General features: G+C 45.3%; 2 protein-coding genes and 1 long non-coding RNA gene across 8 annotated transcripts in view; 2 read left to right on the top strand and 1 right to left on the bottom strand.

Moving 5' to 3' along the window:
* Positions 1 to 13,965, top strand: part of FRMPD2 (FERM and PDZ domain containing 2) — a 100,423-nt gene extending 86,458 nt beyond the window's left edge. For 2 of the 5 annotated variants that reach the window (XM_019444868.2, XM_019444866.2), the window contains exons 28-29: positions 4,688 to 5,031; positions 9,312 to 10,389. In XM_019444868.2, coding sequence (XP_019300413.2) covers positions 4,688 to 5,031; positions 9,312 to 9,360 — 393 coding nt within the window. In that variant the 3' untranslated portion in view covers positions 9,361 to 10,389. Of the gene's footprint in view, positions 1 to 4,687; positions 5,032 to 9,311; positions 10,557 to 11,051; positions 11,176 to 13,652 lie in introns of those variants that run through there. The other 3 variants (XR_002078773.2, XM_019444865.2, XM_019444867.2) reach the window with 3 other exon arrangements.
* A 3-nt stretch (positions 13,966 to 13,968) lies between these two features.
* Positions 13,969 to 25,030, bottom strand: LOC109264549 (uncharacterized). The gene is made up of 3 exons (XR_002078774.2): positions 24,553 to 25,030; positions 19,272 to 19,346; positions 13,969 to 14,334 (listed from the first exon to the last, which is right to left on the bottom strand). It is a non-coding gene; the product is annotated as an uncharacterized LOC109264549 (long non-coding RNA).
* Positions 22,095 to 25,127, top strand: part of PTPN20 (protein tyrosine phosphatase non-receptor type 20) — a 115,110-nt gene continuing 112,077 nt past the window's right edge. Inside the window, exon 1 of one of the 2 annotated variants that reach the window (XM_053909682.1) lies at positions 22,095 to 22,231. The gene's annotated coding sequence lies outside the window, so the exon portion shown is untranslated. The remainder of the gene's footprint in view (positions 22,232 to 25,127) is intronic. The other variant, XM_053909684.1, reaches the window with a different exon arrangement.

Genomic DNA, 25,127 nt, shown 5'->3' with positions numbered 1-25,127 from the left:
CTGAGGGAAGGTAAGAATTTCCATTGTGAGGAATGAAATGGAGAACAGGATGTATGTCCACCCTCCTAAAGCGTGAATTAGACATGTATGGTCTAGTGCAAAGAAGAGGTATCGAAATCAGGAAAATTCAGAATTTTTGCTTTGATACCTATATTAGGTTCTCCAGAGAAATAGAATTTACAGGGTGTGTATGTGTGTGGGTATATGGGTAGTTGGAGGTGGGGGGCAGTTAGGGCATGGGCTCACGTGGTTGTGGGGGCTGCAGTCTAAATTCTGAAGAATAGGCTGGTAACCTAGGGAGGAGTTGATGTTGCAGTGTGCATCCCAAGGCAAACTGGAGGTAGAATTCCTTCTTTCTTGGGGATCTCAGTTGTTTTTTCCTAAGGCCCTCAACTGATTGAATGAGGCTGACCCACATCATGGAGGGTAATCTGCTTTACTCAAAATCTGCTGATTTAAATGCAAATCTCATCTAAAAAATGCCTTCCCAGAAACATCCAGACTCCTGTTTGACCACGTGCCTTGGTTCTGTGGCCTAGCCAAGTTGACAGATAAAATTGATCGCAGTGCCACTTGTGGGGTCCCCGGGACACAGACTCTGCAGCAGAGATTTGAGTGCAGGAGGTTTATGGAGCCAGCTCTTGGGGACACCCCTGTGAGGGTGAGGGAGGAAGGCTTGGACAGTCAGGGAAGTTACTGTGTGCAGCTGCAACGGGGGCCTGTGTTCATGCCATAGGGAGCTTTGGAGCTGGGATGGCCCCTCTGAGCCGTCTTGAATTAGGGCAAGAGAGCCTGTGCCTTTGCATTTTGTATCAACCAGCGCTGGAGTGGGGCTGCCCCAGAGGGGACCTGACTTTGGCTGAGACAGCTCCCTTGAGTTGAGCATGATTCCTGCGGAAAGGCTAGCTGTGAGCTGTCAGTACCCAGCATTCCCAGCAGCTGGGAGATGAGGGATTCGTCTTGGGGAGGGATCTGTGTGGGTATCCTGCAATCACCTGCACCTGTTCTGCCACTCACTGGCTGCATGGACCTTGGGACAATTGCCTGACTTCTCTAGGTCTCATGAGTCTTCATTTATAAGATGTGGATAAAATCGGTCCCTTATCACTGGGGTGACAGTCACTAGAGATATCACAGGGGATTTTGTGACCCAGTTCCTTTTGATTCTTGGACTCCAAGAGGTCATTTGATATACACTTTGGTGTGTAAAATTGCCAGGGAAAGGAAATCAGAAAGCTGCCAGTTTGGAAAAGAAGGTAGGTACAGCAGTTGTGTTGAGAAACTGACCAGGGTGCGAAGGTCAAGCTTCACATGCACAAAGATCAGGCCACAGGGCTTGTGTCTTGTGTTTTTGCTGAGGTATCTGGGAAATGCCAGGAAAAAATGGTCCTTCTGTTCTGGAGAATAGATCCACCTAGGAGGACCCAGAAAAGTCCCATGCGAGGGCTTGGAGTGAGGTATGGTAGGCATGCTTTCTCTCTCCTCAGACTGGAAGGCCAAGTGGAAGAGGAATTTTCATTCATTCATGTGGCTTCAGAGGTCAGATAGAAGACCAATGAAGGGAGCATTTAGTTCATAACTAGAATAAAGTAATCATGGAAAGGAGGCAGTCATACAAAATCTAGAGTAAAGTCAATCCAAGCAGAAGTGATAGCAGGTGTGAAGGAATGAACCTGGATGTTTGAGGGACAAAAAGTAACAGGTGTGCCTGGACTGCAGTTAATGGAGGGGAACGTGGAAGGGGAGAAGCTATAGCGGGAGTCAGGGGCCACATCGTGTAGGGACTTATAGGTCTTGGCCATGTGCGGATTGCATCTTGGCTGCGATGGGAGGCCACGGGGCTGGAAGTGGTTTGAGGGTGAAGGGTTAGGCAGGAGCATACCCTCGTCTGGTCTATACTTTAGAAAGACCACTGAGCTGGAGATGGACTGGAGCACAGAAGCTCTCAGTCATTCAAGTAAGATACTGCATGCAGCTTGGAATCAGGTTGGAGGCAAATAGTTGATAATAAGTAGTCAGATGTAGGATACATCTGGGGGGTAGAGCCCAAAGGATTACTTTTGGCTTAGATGTGGTCAGATGGAAAGAGAGCAAAGTTTGCCTTGGACAACTGGTTGAATGACGATACTACTTGCCAAAACGGAATGTATTTACAGAATGCAGCTTAAAGTACGCGTCAGAGAAGTGGTAGTTCTTAGTAGCATCTAGAACTGAAATGCCATAGAACAGTCAGGGGGAGATGTCAATTAGGCATTTGTTTATGGAGACCTGGCATGAGGTCAGGGCTGGAAAAGGTAGATTTGGGAATTGTCAGCAAATAATGTTATCTGAAGCCATGACGTGGATGAGATCACCTTGGGAAAGAGTGCAGAGAAGTAAGCCATGGGATCTGCCCAAACACTGAAAGGTCCAATTCAAAGAAATGAGACAGCAGGGGTGCCTGGGTGGATCAGTCGGTTAAGCATCCAACTCTTGGTTTCAGCTCAGGTCATGATGTCACAGTTTGTGAGTTTGAGCCCTGCACTGGGCTCCACGCTGATGATGTGGACACTGCTTGGAATTCTCTGTCTCCTCTCTCTGCCCTTTCCCCACTCGCACTGTCTTTCTCTCAAACTAAATAAACTTAAAAAAAAAAAAGAAATGAGACAGCAGAAGAATAGGGGGCTGGGAGTGGTGGGAAAACCAGCAAGGGCAGAGTTCAAAGGAAACTCAAGTAGAGTAAGTGAGTAAAGGATGCTCTCAAGGACGGAGAAACCAGTTATGTTGCCAGGAGACAGAGTGAGGTGAAGACAGAGAATTGTCCTTTGGTTTTAGAAGACATAGGTCACTGGAGACCCTGATCAGAGCTCCTTTAGTTGAATGATGTAGGCAGAGGCCTGGGTGGAGTGGGTGCAAGGAGAAGTGGGGAGACACTGACAGAAATAGTGAGTACAGGCACGCATTTAAAGAACAGAGAAATGAATGGCTTGGTGCTTGGAGGAGGTTGGGACAGGGATGCAAGCTGGTCAACTGATTGCTGTGGGGAGGTGAAGGGTTCTTATCTGAATGTGCCCATTTTCACTGTCAAGGTCAGGGGGATGGTTGAGGAGAGAGATGAGAAATAGAGTAGAGGGAGAGAGAACAGGAGAGAACAGGAAACTGACTTCACAAAGGAAGTGGAGAACGATTATCTAGAAGTCTTGAGTGCCCACTTGACACCTGTGCCCATATGCTTGGCATTAGTCAGTGGCTCAGAAGCAGGCATAAAGCCCACATAGAATGTCACTAGGAATTGGAATTACAATATGGCACCTGCATATAACACTGAATCGAGGCAAAATGGAGGCACATAACACAGAATGGGAACTCGGGGTTTTCTTGGTTTTTAAGGGAGTGTTTATGGGATAGAACCATGGAATCTTAGCAGAGGAAGAGGGTGGAGTGGTGGTGGTAACGTACCATGGACTGGAAGCCTTGAAGAGGGTGAAGGATCGCTATAGAGTGAGTACTGGGGATGATGAGTTGGCGGGAGAGGAATGGTTGAAAATGAGATTTTGGAGGTCTCATTACAAGAGAAAATATAAATGCTCTTACTATTTATTTCTTATCTCATCCACTTCAAATTTTAATTTTTGGTATATCCCTTATAATTTACATTGTGTATCAGTAGACTAATAAGAATTCATGGTTTATAATTAAATAAAAGTGTAGCTTTGGAAACATAGCCCCCTCTCGTTTGGAGGAGTGGGCAATCGGCAAGACGAGGAGATATCCAGTGTCGGGGGCAGAGTAATAGTATCTGTGTTACAGGTGAAGGCAGGGATGGGAGCTCAGCCCTGTCTGGCTCTAAAGTCTGTGTTCTCTGTCACATCAGGGGTGTAGGTCATGGGACGGAAGTGCTAAAAGATAATTTTCAGGAAAAGGTAAAATCATGACTCTCACATAGATGTAAAAATGAATATATGTTAAAGATTTTATCTAACTCATTCAGTGAAGGAACCAGGTAGATGTTAAAACTGGTTCGAAAGAGATTTCAAAGGAAAACAAATTTGTTTATACAGAGTTATGAAATAGCTCAAAGTGGAAAATACAGTACAGTCAGATAACCCAGAAAGTTGTGCTGTAAACAATGCATAGTTTCCATTGACGTCTAGATTTTTTTCTCCAATAGAAAGTTGAACGGTGTTAATGTGCACAGTGTGTCATCAAAATCAGAACCTAAAAGGCCCAACAGGGATGTAAACAGTTGAGAGCAATCAAGTAATGTTTGGAGAAGTGAGGGGGACACCTAGGGAAGGGAATCAGGATGGGAAGGGAGATGAGGCTGTGAAAAGGAACCATCATGGAGGAGGACAGATAAAGACAAGAGTTTACAAAACTCATTTCTTATTGGAAAGTGAGAGAAAGAGTCAGTGTTACTTCTGCTTCCATGTTTTTTTGAAGTTTTTAAATTATTAAAAATAATGTTTACATTTATCAAGAGCTTCCAATGCCTGAAGCTAAGGGGTTTAGAGATGGTTACTTGGGTCATCTCGGGCCCAGTGGGAGCTGGGGTCCTGACAGTGGGAGACTGACCCCAGAGTCCATCTTTTAACTGCTTTGCCCTACAATCACAAAAAAAAAAATGGTTATTTTTAAAAGAAGCACTTTTTAGACTTTGCTTAGTGTGCACCATTGATCCAATAACCCTTAGCATTTCTTTTAATAGACACCTGTGCTCTCAGCAGACAAAGAATTCACCAGGGCAACTTGCACTGACTCTGAGCAGAGCCCGAGTCTGGATCAAGAGGACAGCCGGAGGGACAGTGCCTCCCCAGACACAGGGGAAAGCTTGGGTCCCAGGCCCGAGTCTTTCCAAAAGGCCGCTGGCAAGGCACAATGGGACCAGGACATAGAGAGACCCTGGGCCACTTCCTCTATGCGTCCTCAGGATTCCCCCCCTCATTTGTGCAGACTTCAGCAAGAAATGGATGCATCCACATTGGCCACCTCTTTGGAAAGGGATATGAGGCAAAACTGCTATTCAGTTTGCGATATCAGGGGACTTGAAAGGTAAGAATCACCACGTTCGCAGACACTTTGTAAATGGTATGCATTTCATTGCTAGAAATTGCAATCAGTTAATAACTGTGTTCAGATGTTTACTGGGCCCAGGACTCTGCTAGGCCTTTGGAGGGGAGGTGGGAAAAAAAGAAGCATAAGGTTTGGAGTGGCTGCAACCATAGTTTGTGAGCTTTTGGGAAAGCTACCCTCACCCCATGGTCCCCTAGTACCCTTGGAGCCTGCGGATGGCAGGCCTCTGTTTTTTCCCAGCACACAAACCTTTGTGGTACATTCTGCATGGCCTTTTAAAGCATTGTGGTAAGAAAGAAGGTCCCTGGTATGCATCACCATTTTTTATTGCTAATGTTACACTTTATAGTCAACACCAGCTTAAAAAAAATCTATGTCTTCAAACACTAGACTGAAACGTTCATTTCATAGCCCCTTTTAAAAAGTTCGTTTATTTATTTTGAGAGGTGGGGGCAGGAGGGGCAGAGAGAGAGGGAGGGAGAGACTCCCAAGTAGGCTCTGCACCTTCAGCGCAGAGCCCGATGAGGGGCTCGAACCCACGAACCGTGAGAGTCAAGAGTCGATGCTTAACCAACTGGGCCACCCAGGTGCCCCATTAATAGCCATTTTAACTCAGGCTTCATTTTGTGCCCATCCCCCACAAGTATTTCCAGTTTTCCATCCTGTTCTGCTGAAAAACATTCTCTTTGATTCAATTTGATGGTATTTATCATGTAGAGTCAAGGTGCAGGGGAAACTGTTAGGAGCAGAGAGAAGGTACAAATACTAAGAAAGGGTGAGAGACTACTTCGGGGCATGTGCTAGCTAGATACACAGGCACAAAGCAGGCAAATAATGAGGAACAATGGTTTGTGTTTGACGTTGTATAAATCCACTGCTATGAAATGGCTCTTTTTTGTTGCTCATCCTGGAAGACTAACTAGGGCAGATCTGTAGGGACTGATAGGTGACATGAAGTCTGAGGCAGCAGGTGTAATGAATGCAGTTAGGCAGGGCGAGATCTGTGACTAACAGGTGCCAGGCATGTGTTCCCTAAAAGCATCCAGACACAATTTTTATAAGTATACTGCACCCGCCAAACAAAAACTAGTGTGCCAAGTAGAACAGAGTGGGCAAGCACGATTCACCAGTAGAATTCATTTTCATTGTCTGAAAATGCATAAATACAAGTGTATTTATAGCTTCTTACAATTGCATTCTAGGCAGTAATAGATACACTTGATCACATGATAAAGGAAATAATCTACAAAGGTTTATCCAAGGACAACTATTAGTGTTATCTTATAGGAAATATAGAAGGAACTGTACTTCCTTATAGGCATGAAGCTCCTCTTTTGGATTTTTAAAAGTTTTACTGCCAGAGAGTTCAGGGTGATGGATGGAAATGGCAAGCATTGGATTATAAGGTGACTGTGGGTTTAGGTACAATACTGGGGTTTAACTTGCCATGTGCTTGTAATCTGATATAGTTATCCGCTATTAATAATTGGCTTGTTTGTTTTTACTAATTGTTAGTTTGGTCACTGTTTCATTCATGGAGTCACAGAATCTGGGGGTTGTTCGATAAAAAATGATCTAATCCAACCTCATATCCCGTCGTGAAATCTGTTGTGTAATATCCCCGCAGTAGGGGGCTTGCTTTGCTTGAATACTTCCAGGGATGCAGAACTTGCTACCTCTTTTTTTTTTTTTTAAGGTTTATTCATTTTTTAGGGACAGAAACAGAGCATGAGTGGGGGAGGGGTAGAGAGAGAGGGAGACAAAGAATCCGAAGCAGGTTCCAGGCTCTGAGCTGTCAGCACAGAGCCCTATTCGGGGCTCAAACCCATGAACTGTGAGATCATGACCTAAGCTGGTCGGACACTCAACCACCTGAGCCACCCAGGCACCCCAGAACTTGCTACCTCTTAAAGTGGCCCGTTTTATCACCATGTGGTTGTTGATCAGAAAGTGCTTCCTTGTGTTAAAGTGAAATCTGCCTTTTTCTGTCTTCTACTTATACATAGATGCTTGTGTCCTCCTATCTTTTTTGTCATTATTTTTGCAAGAAATAACACATTATATTATTTTTCTGAATCAAATTAAATTTGACTTAGTGTTCCTACTTGAAAGGGTGTACCTGATGTCCAAAATATTCCATCTTTGGAGGGTGTTTTTCTCTCCTAGAGTTACACAAGAATCCTGAGGGCTTTTCCAGAACATTCTGGGAGCGCTTTTGATATTCAGTTGGTTGTGGTTGCTGCCCATGCTTCTTGTCCAGGCCGATGTGGTCCAGGGAGCCACAAGTAGGACAGTCTTACTGTTTCTCTGTCCTGGCTCCCTCCATGGTCAACACCTCCCCTTTGCACTTGACCTTTCCTGTGATGGTCCTGGTAATGACGATGCTCTGTCTTCTCACATTTCCTTACTTCACTTTTACCATGTTTTCTTCCCCCTATTCAGGGACCTTTCTCTGTCTCTGAAGGAAGGACTCAAACCACGTTAGCTTCTCCTCTAATGGGACACTAGCTTGCTCTAGATGCATATATAGTGACTGTCTCCTATGGGAAGAGAAGCACGACACATGCCCAGCCGTCTCTGAACACATTCCACCAGTTCCTGGTGGGGTTGTGGCTCTTCACAGATGCCTTTTAGAAGTGTCTGTACCTCAGTTCTGAGGTGGCTGTCCCAGGCAACTGCTCTTTCTGCAGTTTAGAACAAAAAGAGCATGGACTCCTTGACTATCTAGCCTTGGCTTCAGCTCTACCACATACTGTGTGTGCCTGGAGTGTTGACTTCTCCGAGCTTGAGGTTTCTCAAATGTAAACAAAGACCACAACAGCCCCACAGGGCACCTCGCGGGTCAAAAGAAGTAACACAGGCAGAGTGTTATCACAGCGCCTGGCTCCTGGCTCGCAGCGGGAACTTAACACAAGTCAGTTTCTTTCTCTTTCTTGAATTATTTCCAGCTAAAGAACAGGTCCTGTCAACTGAAATTCCCAGCAAACTGCCAGAATTTACCGTCTACCAGGTGGCTACTCTTAAAGCCAGGTGGCTGCCGGCACCCCAGCAAGCCCAGAGTACTCATAGAAGATGAGGTTTTACTTTTCCTTCCTTCCTTTCTCTTTTCTTTTACAATTGTATATCTGGAGACTGCCATATCGCAGTAGATCTTTAGAAAGCATGTTAATAAAGCAGTACAGTATATTTCCATGGAGGAAGGTTAGAACTGTGTGCCTGCTGGAAGGATGGCTTGGCACTTGGCTAGAGTTGCATCTTATGCAAGGTTTATTTCTAAAGTTAGGGCATAAGGCAAAAATCACATCAAGTCACATCTCCCTGGAACATCACTTTGGAAGGCGCAATGTTATTTGCTCCCTTGGTAGGGGGACAGATCACCTCTTCTTTGGTTGAGCCTCAGGTGAAGGGCCTTGCTGTCTGCCAAATGGTTATCTTTAAATGCTGGACTCAGAGGAATGAATGGGGATGGCAGATTCAAGGCTTCCACTTGGCCTAGGGGCTACCACGCCCTCTCCACACACTCTGACCCCCTCACCTCTTGCAAGGAGCTTACTAGAAAGATTGGAGGAAGATGGTGGCGGGCGGTAAAGGGTGAACTATCAGGCACTGCAGTGGCCCGTGGGCACGTGTTGCCACCTGCTTGTCCTCTGCCTGGAGGGAGGAGGGGGGCAGGTTCCTGCTCGGGACAGGGTGGGGTGTGGTGTGGGCTGGACCTCAGCAGCAGGCTGGATTTCCCATTTTCTGATGAAACTTCCACATTGTCCACTTCCATGTTTACAAGAAAATGCATTTTCTACACAATTTGGTCAAGTGCTTTAAGGTTTTAAACTGATTTTTCCTCAAAGTGCATAGTGATTTTAAATATTACTTTCTTAAAGTGAGTGTTCTCCTTTTATTCCTGGTAGCATACAGTCTCCTTTTTGTGCATGTGAGTGTGCATATATTTACATGAAACACACATTGACATATACCTGTAGGTCTCCTGAGCAGAAATAACGTCTTTTTGACAGTGAAACTCAGGTTGGGACAGACATGCCACTTCTCCCAGGGAGGAGGACAGGCTCTCTGGGGGTTTGGGGGCCTGTAGCTATTGAGGGGCACCAGAGCTGAGTTTACAAGAAAGAGGCGTTTTGAGAAAGGGAAGGGAGGACAGCGGGCACATAATAAAGCCAACCCATTGCTTTGGGTGTGGGGACAGAGGCTGATAAATGAGGATTTGCGTGTTTGGTGAAAAGCTAAACCTGTGCATTTTTTTTTAGATTTTCCTACTCACCCTCTCTAACCAGGCTTTCGACAGATATTTTCTGAGCACATTCTCTGCATGTTTGAAGCACTGTACAAAATGCTCTGCCGTCTGTGTGGACTGCTTTTTCTAATCAAAAGGCGTGTGTGGTGACCTTTGGGCAGCCCCTGGAAGGCTTATTCTTCATGTTGTGTCTGCGTCTTCACCGCCAGACAATGCGCCCCACTCACCGTTCATCTGCCTCTTGTGTCACACCGGGAGTAAATGTCACTCCAGCTGGCTGCCTTTCCAAATAGGCACTTTCTCAGCGCTCAGAAAAGGACTCGATATTTGCACAGAGTGCTTTGAAGGTCACCTGCTTGAGTTGTTCCCAGCCTCCCGCTTTGGCCCTTTCCCTCTAACCCCTCTGTTGAAACGGCATTCATAGTCATAGCGATAACAGCCCCTCCTATTTACTGAGGACTTACCCTGCACCAGGAGCCATGGACGGATGTACCAGAATTATGTATTCTAAGCATCCCAGAAATCCTATAAATTTCTCGACCTTCTCACTTTTCAGATGGGAAAACTGAGGTCCCAGAGAAGTTAATAAGCTTTCCCGAGAACCGAAGTCATGGCCCAGAACTGAGGCATAGCTCGGCTTTTGATGCCATGTCCTCTGGCAAGTCCCCCATGGTCTCCTGGCCTCCGTAAGGAGCTCCCCTTGCTCCCATAATGCTCTGTGCTGCCGCTCCTATAGCACTTTCTCCCTGGATTGTAACATTTGTTCACCACTCACTCTTCCCATTAAATCAGGGGATCCTCAGGCACAGGGGCCATCCATATCTTATCCAATGTTCAGAACAGTCTCTGGCAGGAGCTGTTTGGACCCTGGCTGGCTCTCCTATGATGTGCTGTGATGATCATCCTGAAAGCAAGGCAAGATGGGGAGAGGAGTTTCTTATCAATGCTGGAAGACACATGGGTTTCTGTTTTCTAGTCCTGAATTGGACAGGGATGATGAGGAAGGGGACATGTGCCATCTACCTGAAGCCACTTCTCCCACTGTGGAAAATGAAGCCTATCTTACCATCAACTCTGCATGGGAAGGCCAGCTACTCTGTGAAGAATGTTTGGAGGCAGATTCAGGGACCATTCCCTTGCCACAGTTCTGTTCTTGGAGTGCCCTCTCGGAGTCTTTGCCTGCAGAAGAGGCTTGTGAGAGTGACAGTGAATGGGAAGACCTGGAGGAGGCTGTGGACCCGGAAGATGGCACCCTCAGGTGGGTGTCACTCTGGGTGGACTGAGGCTGGGCTCAGTGTTCAGTCCACTTTGGCTGGGTGATGGTCTATGGGCATCACCTGGTTCCCCTTGCATCCCCTCGGAGGGGGGGGGTCACACCTCGTCATGGCATTCACCACGGCCCATGTTCCATGACAACACCCTGTAAGATAGGGTCACTGTCATTCCCATTTGGGACTTTCCCAAGGTCACACAGTGGGTAAGTGACAGCCATAAATCATTCCAGCTCTTTTATTCCATGGACCACATGTTCGGGGCCTTCCTCTGCTGCCATCTATATGTGGCCCAGTGCCCTGTCTCTTTTGGGAGGGCTGCTTGTTAAGTGCTCATTCCTCTTTTGTGTGCTCTTGCCTACCCTTGGGCTACATAGATTTCAGAGAAGTGTCTCGGTGCCCTGTAGTGCAGTCCTTCTCAACAGCCTCTGTGGCTCACAGCGAGCTCTTTTTTGATCGAGAAAGTCATTCTGTTAACTCAGGATGCCACCAGAAGTTGGGACTGGGTCAGAGAGCTGGAGGCAGATTGTACCGATGAAGACGAGGGAAGAGTAAATATGACAAAAATCCTCTGACTAGGAGCAGAGCGGGTTAAACTCTTGACAGGTTGGTAAACCCACCCAACGTTCTGTTAAAGTGCCTATAACATATGTTGTTCCAGTATTTTATTATTTATTTATTTATTTACTTATTTAAAAATTATTTTAAATGTTTGTTCATTTTTGAGAAACAGAGAGAGAGAGGAAGAGAGAGAGATAGTGGGGGGGGGGGCAGAGAGAGAGACAGATAGACAGAGAATCAGAAGCAGACTCTGTGCTATCCGCAAAAAGCCTGACGTGGGGCTAGAACTCATGAACCCGGAGATCATGACCTGAGCCAAAGTGGGATGCTCAACTGACTGAGCCACCCAGGTGCCCCTTTTTCTTTAAAAGAATTTTTTAGGGGTGCCTGGGTGGCTCAGTTGGTTAAGCATCCCACTTCAGCTCAGGTCATGATCTGAAGTGAGTTGTGAGTTCGAGCCCTGCATTGGACTCTGCGCTGACAGCTCAGAGCCCGGAGCCTGCTTCAGATTCTGTGTCTCCCTCTTTTCTCCTCCCCTGCTCGTGCTCTATCTCTCTCTGTCTCACAAAAATAAATAAACATTAAAAAATTAAAAAAAATTTTTAAACATTTATTCATTTTTGAGTGTGTGTGAGAGAGAGAGAGAAAAAAAAAAGAGAGAGAGGAGGGGCAGAGAGAGGGAGACAGAGAATTGTTCCATTATTTTAAAAATGCTAAATACTCAAGAAACTTTCATATAAACACATTTTCAAGGCACCTTGAAACTTACCGAGGCATCAGCTCATGAAGATTTGGGTGTACCTGAGATAGTCTTGTTCACTTTTAGCCCATTGTGTCATAGCTACATTTTCACCACAAATGACTGACCTGGATTTCTTAGAGGACAATGGCAGGCAAGCTAATAAGGTGGGTGGCTATTTGAAATTCAAATATGCCAAAAGGACTGGTTCTTACCTGAAATAGGAAGCAACAAGTTCATAGAGGAGATCACGTGGGGGCTTTGAAGACCGTGCCTACCATCCATGGGAAAGTTGGACACTGACGGCTTTGGGGATGATGCAATGATGGATTCACACAAGTGTGGAGCAGGCAGGGTGTGGCTTATATGTGGAGGGAAATATTTCCAGAGTGGGCTCCTCAGGGCTGGGGAGCTAAGAGAGGATGGGGTAAGCAATGCTTTTGGGACCTACAGGGAAACAAGTAAGGACCCCAAGTGTCAGTACTTATGAAATGTCCCAGGAAATCTGCTGTTCCTCTGGAGACTGGAGCAGGTAGCAGAGAAGAGACAATAGGGCTTTTTGGTTGGAGGGGCTCAGGCTCCAAGCCTGCCTCCATCACTTACTAGGGGGGTAACCTGCAGCAAACGACTTTTAAACCATCTAAGACTCAGCTGACTACCAAATGGAGATAGCAAAAGCTACCTCATTCTGTAAGAGAGGACAATGCGTGTCAAAGGTTTAGCACACTGCCTGGTGAGGAAGAACTCAAGAAGTGTTAGTGCATTTTAGTCATAAATCACAAAGGAGACTATCTCTCCAGTGAGATGGTGCAACCTTAGGAATCCATTCAATACTGGTTGTTTTTTTTTTTTTTTTTTCTGTGCAGACAAAGGAACTGGGCAACTTTGTCAGACTTGCCCTCTAACTTGAGGGGCAGGAAGAAGTATTGTTCCATGGCAAGGGTGTCAGGATCTGGGTAGACTGAATAGCCCTCTGCTATGACAGTGGTTTGGGATGTCATTAGGCGTAGGCCCGCCACAGTCACTTATCCCACCCTGCTGATAGAAGGCAGGCCTGCAGGGAAGTGCTTAAGTGAGCTCTCAGCCTGGGCTCCTTGGAGCAGCCCACAGATGAGCTTCAAGGCATCTGTGCATCTCTACAGTTAGAATATTGACTTGCATGCTTCTTTTGGAAAAAGCAGCTCTTTTTTTTTTGTTTGAAAAAGCAACTCTTAACATTCTTTAAATTCTCTAAGTGGTCCACAATCCCCTAAAGATTAAGGATCTCTGTTGTGTATATTCTCTCTTTCATCCTGGAAGTGGGGAGGGTATAAAGAGGATTTTCCTTATGGATGGAGTCATGCATTCTTTAAAACCATATAACAGATTATTTTCTTTGGTCCTTTTAGACAATGAGATAATAAATAATTTCATTTAGCCCTCATATCAACTTTGAAAGATATTCTTATTCCTCTTTTATAAATGGCACTTAGAAGGCTTATTTAATTTGCCCAAAATCGCACAGCCAGAAGGGGCAGATTCACGCTGCATCTGTCTGATTGAACTCTTGGTGCACTTTTACATTTCCTTTAGAATGTGTGTTCCACATACACTTGTGTAACACACATGTCTTTGCCTCAGATGTCATGAGTCCTACTAGTTCTCTCACAAAATATTTCTCTCTTAGGAGGCTAAAACAATCCCTGCTGTCTGGTGGGATCGAGAAGGCAATTAAACTGTTCTCTTTGGGAAAGGCTAGGGCCAAATGGTGAGGCCAACCAGTAAAAGCTGCCTATTGTTTTAGGTGAACAGAGAAAGTTGGACAGTCACCCAAGGCAGAACCCAAAGTTTCTGCATGCACATCCTTTTGACAGTGATCACATGGAAGAGGCCTCAGGTGCCCTTGGTCCGGAGAATGTACGCACAAGCTCTACAACCAGGAAAGAAGCCTGTGGGTCCACCAGAAGGCAACATGGAATGGAGGGTCTGGCCCAGTTGAGAACTAACTTCAAGAAGATCATGCCTGTCAGTTCTGAGACTCATTTTGAATAGTGGTCATGACCTCTCCTCGGTTCTGGGGTTTATGTCCAATAAAGCTTGGTGTGTGTGTGTGTGTGTGTGTGTGTGTGTGTGCGTGCACAAGTGTGCTCACAAGGGCTTCCCCTTGTGAAAGGATTTGAGAACCAACCACCTATGTCAAGATAAGCCAGCCCAGGGTGAGGTCTCGCTGCTGCCCTGGTACACACCTTCTGGGACGGATGCAGTGTTCCAGTTTCCACTCTTTAGTTCTCCATTGGTTGAAGGAGTTTCCATGGCCTTCAAAGTGCTGTCAGTTCCCTCAAGGGAATCTGCTGAGAGATGGCTCAAAAGCCATGGGAGTAATGTGTTTTGACATCTTTCTGTGTTCCTCCTGTGCAACTCCATATGGTTGTAGATTCTTTTAAAAGCATTTTCCTTTTGAACTCCACGACCTGATCCTAAAGATTCTATGAAGGAAAAATAAGATGGGAACATGTAATAAAAAAGAAAGAGCAAAGTGGTAGATCCGGCATTATCAGATATTATGATATATACCCACGGCCATAATAAGAAGCTAATATTACGTGGGATTAGCTGGTGGACACAGTGTGCGCCAAGGAACACGCATAGCATGACGCAAGAGGGGATATGTGGCAGTCAGCATTTCAACATGGGGAAGGAAGACGCCTTCACACACATAACTGGAAAAGAGGATTTGATTCAAATCTCACTTCATCTATTACAATTACAGACCGTTTGATTAGGGAAAAAAAAGCAACACAGAGAAAAGCTGGTGAAAGCAGATTCTAGTCTCACCAGATCTACACAGGAATAACACACTTCTTCTGGCCTACAGCAATAAAAAAGCATAACAAGGAAGAACTACAGAGTTGACAGTATTGAGAACGTAAAAACTTCTGTGCAGCAACGATGACAAAATTAATGTAGAAATAGGTGCAATGGATGGGGAAGCACTTACATAATTGTGAATAAAGATTAATGCCTATAATATTTAGAAATCCCATTATAGTTTATAATAGATTAATAAAGGATTTCAGTAGCCGGTGTACACAATAAAAATGCAAATGGTGGACAAATACATATTCTGTTTAAAAAAGTTCTTTTTAACGTTTGTTTATTTTTGAGAGAGAGAGAGACATAGTGTGAGCAGGGGAGGGGCAGAGAGAGAGGGAGACACAGAATCCGAAGCGGGCTCCAGGCTCTGAGCTGTCAACACAGAGCCCAGACATGAGGCTTGAACCCTGAACCATGAGATCATGACTTGAGCCAACGTTGGACACTTAAGCGACTGTGCCAGCCAGGCACCCTGACAAATATATAGTCTAATCAAAATAATCTCAATGGATTAGTTTGTGTTCACATTTGCAAAATTAAAAAAAATCCTATCCAATTTTGGCAAAATTTGGGTGAAATTGGTATAATCAGAAATGCCAAAAGCCATATAAATGCTTATGCCCAATACCTCACCGTGCCAGTCTTCAGAATTTATCCCAAAGGAATAATTCAGAATAAGAAAAAAATACCCACATATTTCAAGATGTTCATTGGAGTGCTCTCTCTGAAAACAACTTGAAAATGGTGAAAATCCCTTAGAATATAGTAATGTTAAAGACAGTTATGTCAGCATGGTGAAAAGATTGAATAAAATAAAATATGGTGATATTAAAGACAGTATGGTAAAAAAGAAAAGTGAGACAATTATGGGATGGTAGCATAATGGGATATTATGTAGCGAAGAGGACAATAAACCAAATACGGAAAGTCACGACTTAGAGCAGTGTTTGGTATAACAACATCAAGTTGCAAGTTGAAATGGGGTACTGATGACATCCACAGAAAGGCATATGCACATACACACAGACTAGTATAGTGAGGGAGTACAAATCACCCAGGGGTTGAATGATAGATTAAGAGAATACATTTTGTTAAAAAATACCTTTACTTTTCTGTATTTATTACTTGTATAACGAATTTTAAGTTGAAAATAAAAAGACTGGACCAGAAAAAAAAAAAAAAAAGAGAGACAACAAACACAAAGGTTTACAAAAGCCTATGTTCTAAAATTTAATTTACGAACTCTTCTCCATGTGCTTTGATTCCTAATTTCTTGTTTTCTTTATGAGAGAAGTCTGATAGATCCATTGCCTTGTTTTGTTATTAATTAAAGAGAAATTTCCGGGCATCTGAACAGTCTTGTTTCAAATGCACTCAGGGCTGGAGGCAGCTTCCTCGGTGCACTATTACACGGTTTCACAGACCTCAAGTTTAGGGAATTAATCAAGCATGCAATGAAGTGAATAAATAACAGTATTTACAATTTTGGAACTGCTTGTGCTCTGCTGAACCCTGGTTGCTTATTTCCTTTTTGGAAAAGAAATGGATGCCTACAGGTTCAAAATGAATCTAGTCCTCCTCCTTAGGGGAAAGGACCCCCCTTCCCCCCAGGGCTGTTAACCCATTTGAGCCATATCTCATGAAGAACATGTTAATTTGCCTTGGGTGGACTTGACTGCAGCTGCTACTTGCTTTGTTTCAGGGCAAACGTTGGAAAGGACAGTGCAGTCCTAAGGGACTCAGACCACTGAGCGCAAACTGCTTCCCTGCCTGGCTTCTGCATTGCGCATCCTCAAATCTGGCTGTACCTAAGTCAAGTCAACTACAGAGGGTGTTAAAAATACAGCCTCACTGGCCTCACCCCTGGAGACTCTAAACCAGCAGGGTTGGGGTAAAAACCAGAGAACTGTCCTTTTATCAAGCTCAGCAGAGGATTGTATATATGGCCAGATTTGGAAAGCATGGATGCACACTCTTCAAGACTTTGCTTGGCTCTCCCATCCTTCCTCTCTGCTATAAATATTTATTAAGCTTCTGTTATGTGCCAGTATGCCATGTGTATGAGGTTGCCCAAACATATACATGGTCACCACTGAATTGTAGAGCTAAGGCGGGCTTCCCAAGTCCACTTAGCAAAGATGTGAATTCTCCCTGACAAAGTTTAATTTAGAGGTGTAATGGGATTCCTGTCAAGTTCCCTTCAAGTTATTTCATAGATATAGACAAGCGTCTTCTAAACTTTATTTTATGCATTTTGTATTTTAAATATAATTTATATAAATAAAAAATACGTTCTGAAAAGTCACAGGCCCTAAAATAACTAAAATAATCTTGAACATGTAGAATGAAGTGGGAGGAATAGCTGTGTCCAACATCAAGGCTTACTAGATAGCTACCTTCATTAAGTGTAGTATGGCAGAGGGATAGACATACAGATCCATAGAATAGAATAAAGAACCCAGAAATAAACCCATACATATATTTCCAACTGATTTTTGACAAAGGTGCAGAAGAAATTTAATGGAGAGAAAGTAGCCTTTCAATAAATATTGCTGAAACATTTGGACATCCACAGACCAAAAAAAAAAAAAAAAAAAAAAAAAAGGGGACTGACCTAAACATCACAACTTGTACAAAAATGAACCCAAAGTGGATCACAGACTTAAATGTAAATGTAAAACTATGGGACTTTCAGAAAACAAACAAACAAAAACAAGAAAGCCTTGGGATTGAGGGCTAGGCAAGGAGTTCTTAGACTTGACATCAAAAGCATGACACATAAAACGAAAATGGATAAATTGGTATTTTGCTCTGTGAAAGATTCTATTAAAAGGGTGAAAAACCAGGAGTGTCTGGGTGGCTCAGTTGGTTGAGCATTTGACTCTTGATTTCGGCTTAGGTTATGATCCCAGGGTTGTGGGACAGAGCCCTGTGTTGGGCTCCATGCTGAGCATGGAATCTGCTTAAGATTCTCTCTCTCTCTCTCTCTCTCTCTCTCTCTCCCTCTCTCTCTCCCTCCCCCCCACCCCGATCCTCTTTCTTGTTCATGTGTGCATTCTCTTTTGCACTCTCTCTGTCTCTCTAAAAAAAAAGAAAGGTGGGGGAAAGTATTTGCAAACCACATATCCAACAAAGACTAGTATGTAGAATATACAGAGAACTCTCAAAACTCAACAGTAAAAAGCCAAAATCCAATTAGAAAATAGGCAAAGGTATGAACAGGTATTTCCCTGAGGATTATATACAGGTGACAAGCAAGCACAGGAAAAGATGTTCAACCTTATTAGCTATTAGGGAAATGCAAAAATCAAACCACAATAAGGTATCTCTATATACATATCAGAATGGTAAATAAATAGTGACACCACCAAATGCTGGTGAAGATGTGGACAACCTGGGCCACTCATGCATTGCCAGTGGGACTGTAAAATGGTGTAGTCACTCTGGAAAATAGTTTGGCAGTTTCTTATAAAAAAGTAAGTATGCAGTTACCATGAGACTCAGAACTTGAGATTAGGCATTTATCTCAGAGAAGTGGAAACATTTTCGTACAAAGATCTGTATATTAATGTTCAGAGAAGCTTTATTTATAATAGCCCCAAACTGGAAATAATCCAGACGCTTTTCAACCAGGCGAATCATTAAACAAACCATGGTATATCCATACCCCAAAAGGTGAATTATGCATGTTTGGATGGTTCTCTGGAGAATTCCGCCAAGAAGCCAGTCACAAAAGTGTGTGCAGTATGATTCCATTTGTATGACACTCTTGAAGTGACGAAGTTCTAGAAATGGAGAAGAGATTTGTGGTTACCTTAGGTTAAGGAGGGAGCAGGGAAAGAGGGGGCAGGTATGTGAGTGTGGTCATAAAAGGGCAGCAGGAGGGACTCTGATGGTAATGGTTCTATATCTCAACTGTGGTGTTGGATATATAAACCTACCCATATGATAAAATTGGATAGAACAGAACACACACACACACACACACACACACACACACACTCAATCTATCTGATTGAGAGATAGATCAATGTTAATATCCTGGTTGTGATACTATACTAGTTGTATAATAATAAAGTTGTTATCCTTAGAGCAAACTGGTAAAGGTCCAGGGCATCATCTGTATTGTTTCTTATAACTGCATGTGAATCTATAATTACCTCAAAATAAAAAAGTTTAATTAAAAACAATGGTTTTCTCAACTCTGCTTTAACCATATTGTGGCTGCTCCACGTACTGGCAGCGCGGGTTCTGCATTAAGTCATAGATCCATTGACCAAGAGTGAGAGCTCTCAGCTTCTGCCGCCAGTCTGTGTCTGACTCTCCCACAGTACATCTACATCATGCTTTTGCTGCGACACTTCAAGTATATATCTTTTTTTCATAAATTGCAATTTCATCCTTCAGCTACACAAATCTCGGCTGCCGAATAAGTGACTCAGCTTCAGAGTCAAGCAATCCTAGAGAGAAATCATCAGGAAGAATATCGGAACAGCTCTACATGTTTCTGCCCCATTTTCCATTTGACACACATTCACCGAGTACCTACCTTATAGCAGGCTCTGGGCAAGGCGCAGGGGGTAGAGATGACCATGGATGGCAGTTACTCCCTGGGGGCTTGTGTCTTGTGAAGGAGATAAAACACAGACACGTTACTATCAATGGGAATAGTGCTAGAATGATGGTATAGAAAAAAGTAATGTAGAGAGAAAAGGGATTTTTTTTTTCCCCAGAAGGAAATATTAATGCTACCTGAGGGGAGGGTCTGCAATGGGGTAGCAAGATGTTCCTCTAAGAGGAGAGGCATAAGCCTTGAAGAGCATGGGAATGATTCAGCATAAAGACAGAGTAAGCAGGGGGCTGAGAGGCGGGAGAGGAGCCGAGGACGGGGTGTGGACAGATTATGAACTAAGCTTGGCTTTTCAGCAGTGTTCGTTATAATAAGAACTCTCATCAGAAAGATTAGTCTGGTTTGTGGGGTGGAGGAAGGATTGGTATAGGGAGAGACAAAAAGTAATCAGATCACTTTGGAGACCACTGCTGATTCCAGAGCAGAAGGAATGGTGGGCCCATCAACTAGGATGGGGATGATCAAGGAATATCATATTTAGTGATCAGTTTGGTTTTATACATTCTGAATTTGAGATGTCTCTGGATCTGAGGTACCCCAGAAGGATGTTTTCATTAAGATGGGATCATCATGAATTCCATTGCAAAGGGCGCCATCACTGAGGGCTCAAGGTAATGCCATGGTGTGGTTTTATCTACGAGAGTTTCTGTAGAACAGACCCTAAGGCTAACAGTGCTATGAGGTGCTAACATATAAAGGGAGCAGCAGCAGAGGGACAGCCCCATGCAGCGGTCTCCCTTCTTCATTTGGTGAACTACTCCAGTCACCTCCCCTGGCAAGCCAGCAGCACTGGTGATCACCCACCCATAGCCTATAAGGGTTTAGAGGGTAAGGAGGCCAGGAATGGACAATTCCCCTGAAAACAGATGTTGGAATGCTATGGTATTTTCCCTTCCATACCTGTGAGGGAGGGTGGTGCTTTTCCCCGTATGAGAGAACTTTAAGAGAATAATTTATAAGGCTTGATGTGTGTCTCCTGAAGTTGGAGGTGGTGGTGGTGGGGGGGACACACGGGTGTGTAGCTGCATCTCAATAGACTCTAAGCCAAGTGTGGGTGATGGTCCAGTGAGGCCAAAGAAACGACCCAGACACAGATGTCAAGACATCGGTTTACTCCTGCAACTTACATACAAGGAGTCCGTAAGTGGCTGACTGGACAAAGCAACCATTGCTGGGATCTACATGCAGCAAGCTTTTATAATGTAGTAACTAGCCTAGCAACTATCTGTAGCGTCTCCTTCCTTCATGGCCAGCATTCCAAGGAGATGAAGGCCTGCTGTCTGGACATTCTTCATTACAAGGGAGACGCTTCGGGTTGATTACCCCCAGAGCCCCTGACCTTGAATGCTGAACAACATGTTCTTCTGCATATTCTGCTTGATGGGAATATACAAGGAGGATGGGATCTCTGCATTCTCAAGATAGCGATGAACATGGACACTCACAGTGTGCTCGTACAAGCCAGCTATCCAGCACGTACCAGACAAAAGTCTTCGTGTCTAATCCATGCCTGAGCTGTGTAAAGGTGAGAGGTGATGGCAGAAAAAATAAGCCTGGTGGGGGAGCAAAGAGAAAAAGGACTGCCCAGGAATAAATTGTCATACACTTGGTAGGGTAAGGACGTGGAAGCTTTTCTTATAGTCAAGTGGCCCTACAGGTGGGGCACAGCCTACAGCTCTTGTAAAATAAGTAGGCATGACCCAACCAGAGTGAGAGAGAGAGAAAGAGAGAGAGAGGAGTGTCAGAGCCTCCGCTCACACAGAGGGTGTGTCAGTGAGAATCCTAAAAAGCCCCCTTCTGTGGCTGATACATTATACAAAGGTGGCCTTTTCTCCCTTTGACAAACCCCTCATCGGGGGACGAAAACCAAGTTGGCATTTTGGCCCCCACTTACCCATTTGTCTGGCACCTGTACTCATAGCACAGACTACATAAACTCATTGGTACTCTGGAGTGGGGGAGCAGAGGGAGGGCATTGTAAACAGCTGTCCAGAGACAACATCACCCAGGCAATGGAGTTGCGCCTGGAGACACCTTGCAGGGGAGTTGTTGGGGAAGCCACAAGATTCTCTCCCAGCACAAACAGCTGACTCAAAATACCTGCAGAGCCCAGAGGGCCCAGGGCTGCGTTTCAGCTGCAGAGATATCAGGCACTGGGTCTACAAAGTAGGATGTGGGTGTGAAGCTGAGTGAGGAGGAGAAACTGATATGTCCATTTCCCATACCCGTTTCCAACCCAAAGCAGTCCCAGCCTCAAGGGCAGAGAGCTTAACAGATCAGAAGACAGAGGGAATCTTACACTGAAATGGGACTGTTCTGGGTGCTCATAGTTATGGGCCTGCCCAAGATTTGATATACAAGGGCCCAGGAAAAAAATGCATCTGGATATCGAACTTGAATGGCACTGGAAGGAAACAAAGACGTTGTCTTCCATGTGCCCCCTATTCTGTCTAGCTAATAAGATGCAATCAGCTGATGACATCTGTATTCTTGCTGTAGAGCCCAGGGCTTGGCACAGACCAAGCGGTAATACATGAGGGTTGAAAGGCATCTATCCAGCTCCCCTGTTAGAATCTGTCAGTGTTTGCAGTTCACTTTCTGCCACATCATGATTTTACTGTTAATAAGTAGAGCTGGAAGCGGAAGGCGGGGCATTTATGTACAAGAGTTGGTGACAGGCGAGCCTGCCAACTTAGCGACTCTCCTTGTCAAAGCCTCCGGGTTCCTTCCCTCTCCGTGTGGTGTGTGCCTGCGGAACGATGGGCTGGTTGACACTCTGCAAACAGATGAGCAGCAGCTAATGGTCAATCAATTAATATTTATTGGGCATCTACCATGTGCCAGGCTCAGGGACCGGGCAGTGGGGAATTCACAACGAGGTAAGTGTGTGTCCTTCTGCTCTTTAAATAAAACAGTTTTCGGCTCCCACTGGGCTTTTTATTGGCGTTGCACTTTCCACAATTTATTTTTATAGAGCCTTTTATGTGAAGTGTCTCAAAGCTAAGCAGAGAGAAAGAAACACACAGAAAGGCCCCATGGCTTCTTCCAAGCTCACGATCCCCATCCACTCACACTTGGTGGCGCTGGGTGTGAAGAACATCATCTAAAAATACATCAGGCTGCCAAGCAGAGGCCTGGGCCGTGACGGATCCGACGGAAGGGTAGTGTTGCTGAAAAGATTCTTTTCTTTCCTGCCGGTGTTTCTTATTCTTAGTTATGTGCTCTTCCCTGGGTCAAACCAAGTTTAGAAAGCTCTGGACTTGAGCGTGGACCTTGCGGACTGTGAAAACATGCCTTTGGGTTCTGAGGTCCTGGGTGCACGCTGCTTACTGGAGTCTGGAAGCCCCTCATGGGTCCTCTCTGATTGTGTCTGGAGACCCATGGCTTGGGATGAGGGGCCATTTTGTCAGTAAATTCTTGTACTTGAAAGAAGCAGAAGGGCCCCACCTCAGCAGAGAGCAGGTCTTTGGCTGGCCTTCAGGTGCATCCAAGAGGGAGCCTGGATGTCCAGACCAGGGGTGGGGGTGCAGACTGTGAGATGACACAGTCAGCGTTACCTCTTTGTGCTGGTCACTGCTATTCCCCCATCTGAGCTTTCCCAGGGATCTGTAGTGAGCCCCAGGCAAAGCAGGACAGGAGGAGGTGGTGTCTGGGGGGGGGGGGAGTGGGGGGAGCAGAGAGGGGATAACCAAGAGACTCCATAGCTAGCCTGGAAAGGGAACCTGGATGGATGGACTACGAGAGGCAGAACTGGGCTGGAGGACCACATTGGGACCAGGCCTGCAGTAAGCACCAAGGGTTGTGTGGTGAAGAGTCCTGTAAGGTTGAGTTCTGGAGCCCAAAGGAAAGGGAATATTAGCAACCTAGTCTCCTAGACCTGCTTTTGGAATGACCGCGACATCAATATGCCTGGTCTAATTTGTGGAGGGTATCCAGCCTTACCCACAACAGGATAGAGACCATGGCTGCAGCAGGTCCTTTGCTTAGAGAGAAACAGACAATGAGAGATAGAAACAGTCAGCACAGAAACTCTGGAAGATCCACAGCCCTAGCAAACTCTGTGAATCCATCCTTCTGGGAAAGGGAAACAGGATTTAGCACCAGACACAGTGCTGGATGCTTCTGTACTTTGTCTCATTAAGCACTTACAACCTTATGGACTCTTTTTAAGTTTATTTATTTTGAGAGAGATAGCATGAGCGGGGGAGGGGCAGAAAGAGAGGGAGAGAGAGAATCCCAAGGAGGCTCTGTGCTGGGACTCAATCTCATGAACCATGAGATCATGACCTGAGCTGAAATCAAGAGTGTGCTTAACCGACTGAGCCAACCAGGTGCCCCTGGACTTTTTTTTTTTTTTTTTTTTTTAAAGAAACTGAGGCAGAAATTAGGAAGTAACTTGCTCCAGGTCACCAGCTGTTCAGTAGCAGAGCAGGGATTGAAATCTAGGCCTGCAAGACTCTTTGCACTACTGGTGACTGGTTAGACACAAGAGTTTGAAAAGGCCTCCAAAGCATGGCAGAAAGTTTGGTAACATACTACATCATTCTTTCAATTTTCCACAGAAGCAACCAAGAAAAGCCTTCTGGGTTGGTGGCCTCTGAGATTATTGTGTGGTTTAGTGGAAGGTTGGTGGATAGAGACCTCAGGATCCACTTTGACCAAGTGTTCATTTAGTCTCCATTCGGGGATTTCCTGACGCTGTGGGTGGGAATTCTTTCTTCTGTGTGTCCCTAAGATAGCCTTCTATGTAGGGACATATAACAGTATACATAACATTTCAATTCATTCATGCTGTTCATGTTTGTGAAATGGTGACCACGGCAGACTTCTGATATTAGAGACTATGAAAAACAAAAGATACATCAGACAAGGGGGTCCGTCTTTAAGAGGAATCTTACCCTGACACTGGCACAGCTTGCCTGGAGGGTGCCTTGGCTGCTAAGGGAAAACCAGGACTCTGATGGAGAGAAGGCAGCTACCTATTGTCAGTGACTCCTAGAGCAGGAAGCTGACCCCTCCATGTCTGGACAGAGGGTGGCCGTTTTTGCTGAGTCCGCCTTCAGCTTAAGGATATGGCTGTCTTCTTTGGACCAACACTGACGACCGTGGGCTGAGCCAGGCAGGTCTTGTCATGACTTCAAGGGAAATGGATCTGCTAGAATGGCTCGGGTCAGGACCAAATGGAGACAGATGTACTCACCAAGATAAAAAGATTCCAGCTTCGTGGATTGAGGCAATGTTTACGTCCTGAATTGCCCCTGCACCGACGATCCGAACAAAAACTCTCAACCGACCTGTAGCCAACCGACCTCGCACTCCGGCACGGGTTAGTGACTTCTGCAGTAGTCTATCCTGTCCAATGTTCCTAAATACTCTGTCTGTCCTGCTCTGACACTGCAAATCCACTCCTACTCTGGCCGCTCTGCGACTCAGTAGAGGGGGACAGTCAGAGGTACGTATGAACCAAGAGGCCATCCCTAGGGAACAAAGTCAGTGGTTCAAGATGTGGGCATGGCTCAGAGAGTTGCTGGCGTCAGGGCTTAGTTTAGGAAAGGGGTATGTACAGCGGGGTGGTGGACCAGCGACCCGCAGGGAGGCGTCAGCTGGGTCCGCAGGGAGCGCTGCATGGCCTTGAAAGGCCAGCAGGGGAGGTACTGCAGGCTCCAGCCAGGCCAGCAGCGGGCGGTGGCGCAGGGTGAGGCTCCAGTGCGCAGGCTCGCAGGCGTGGCTGGGATTGGGTCTGCGGGCTCCCGCGAGAACCCAACTGGCAAGGCG

This window comes from Panthera pardus, unplaced genomic scaffold (assembly GCF_024362965.1).
Source record: "Panthera pardus isolate Hobbes unplaced genomic scaffold, ASM2436296v1 HiC_scaffold_22, whole genome shotgun sequence".
Taxonomy (NCBI): domain Eukaryota; kingdom Metazoa; phylum Chordata; class Mammalia; order Carnivora; family Felidae; genus Panthera; species Panthera pardus.
Note: the sequence above shows the minus strand (reverse complement) of the source record. Positions and strands in the feature narration are given on the sequence as shown.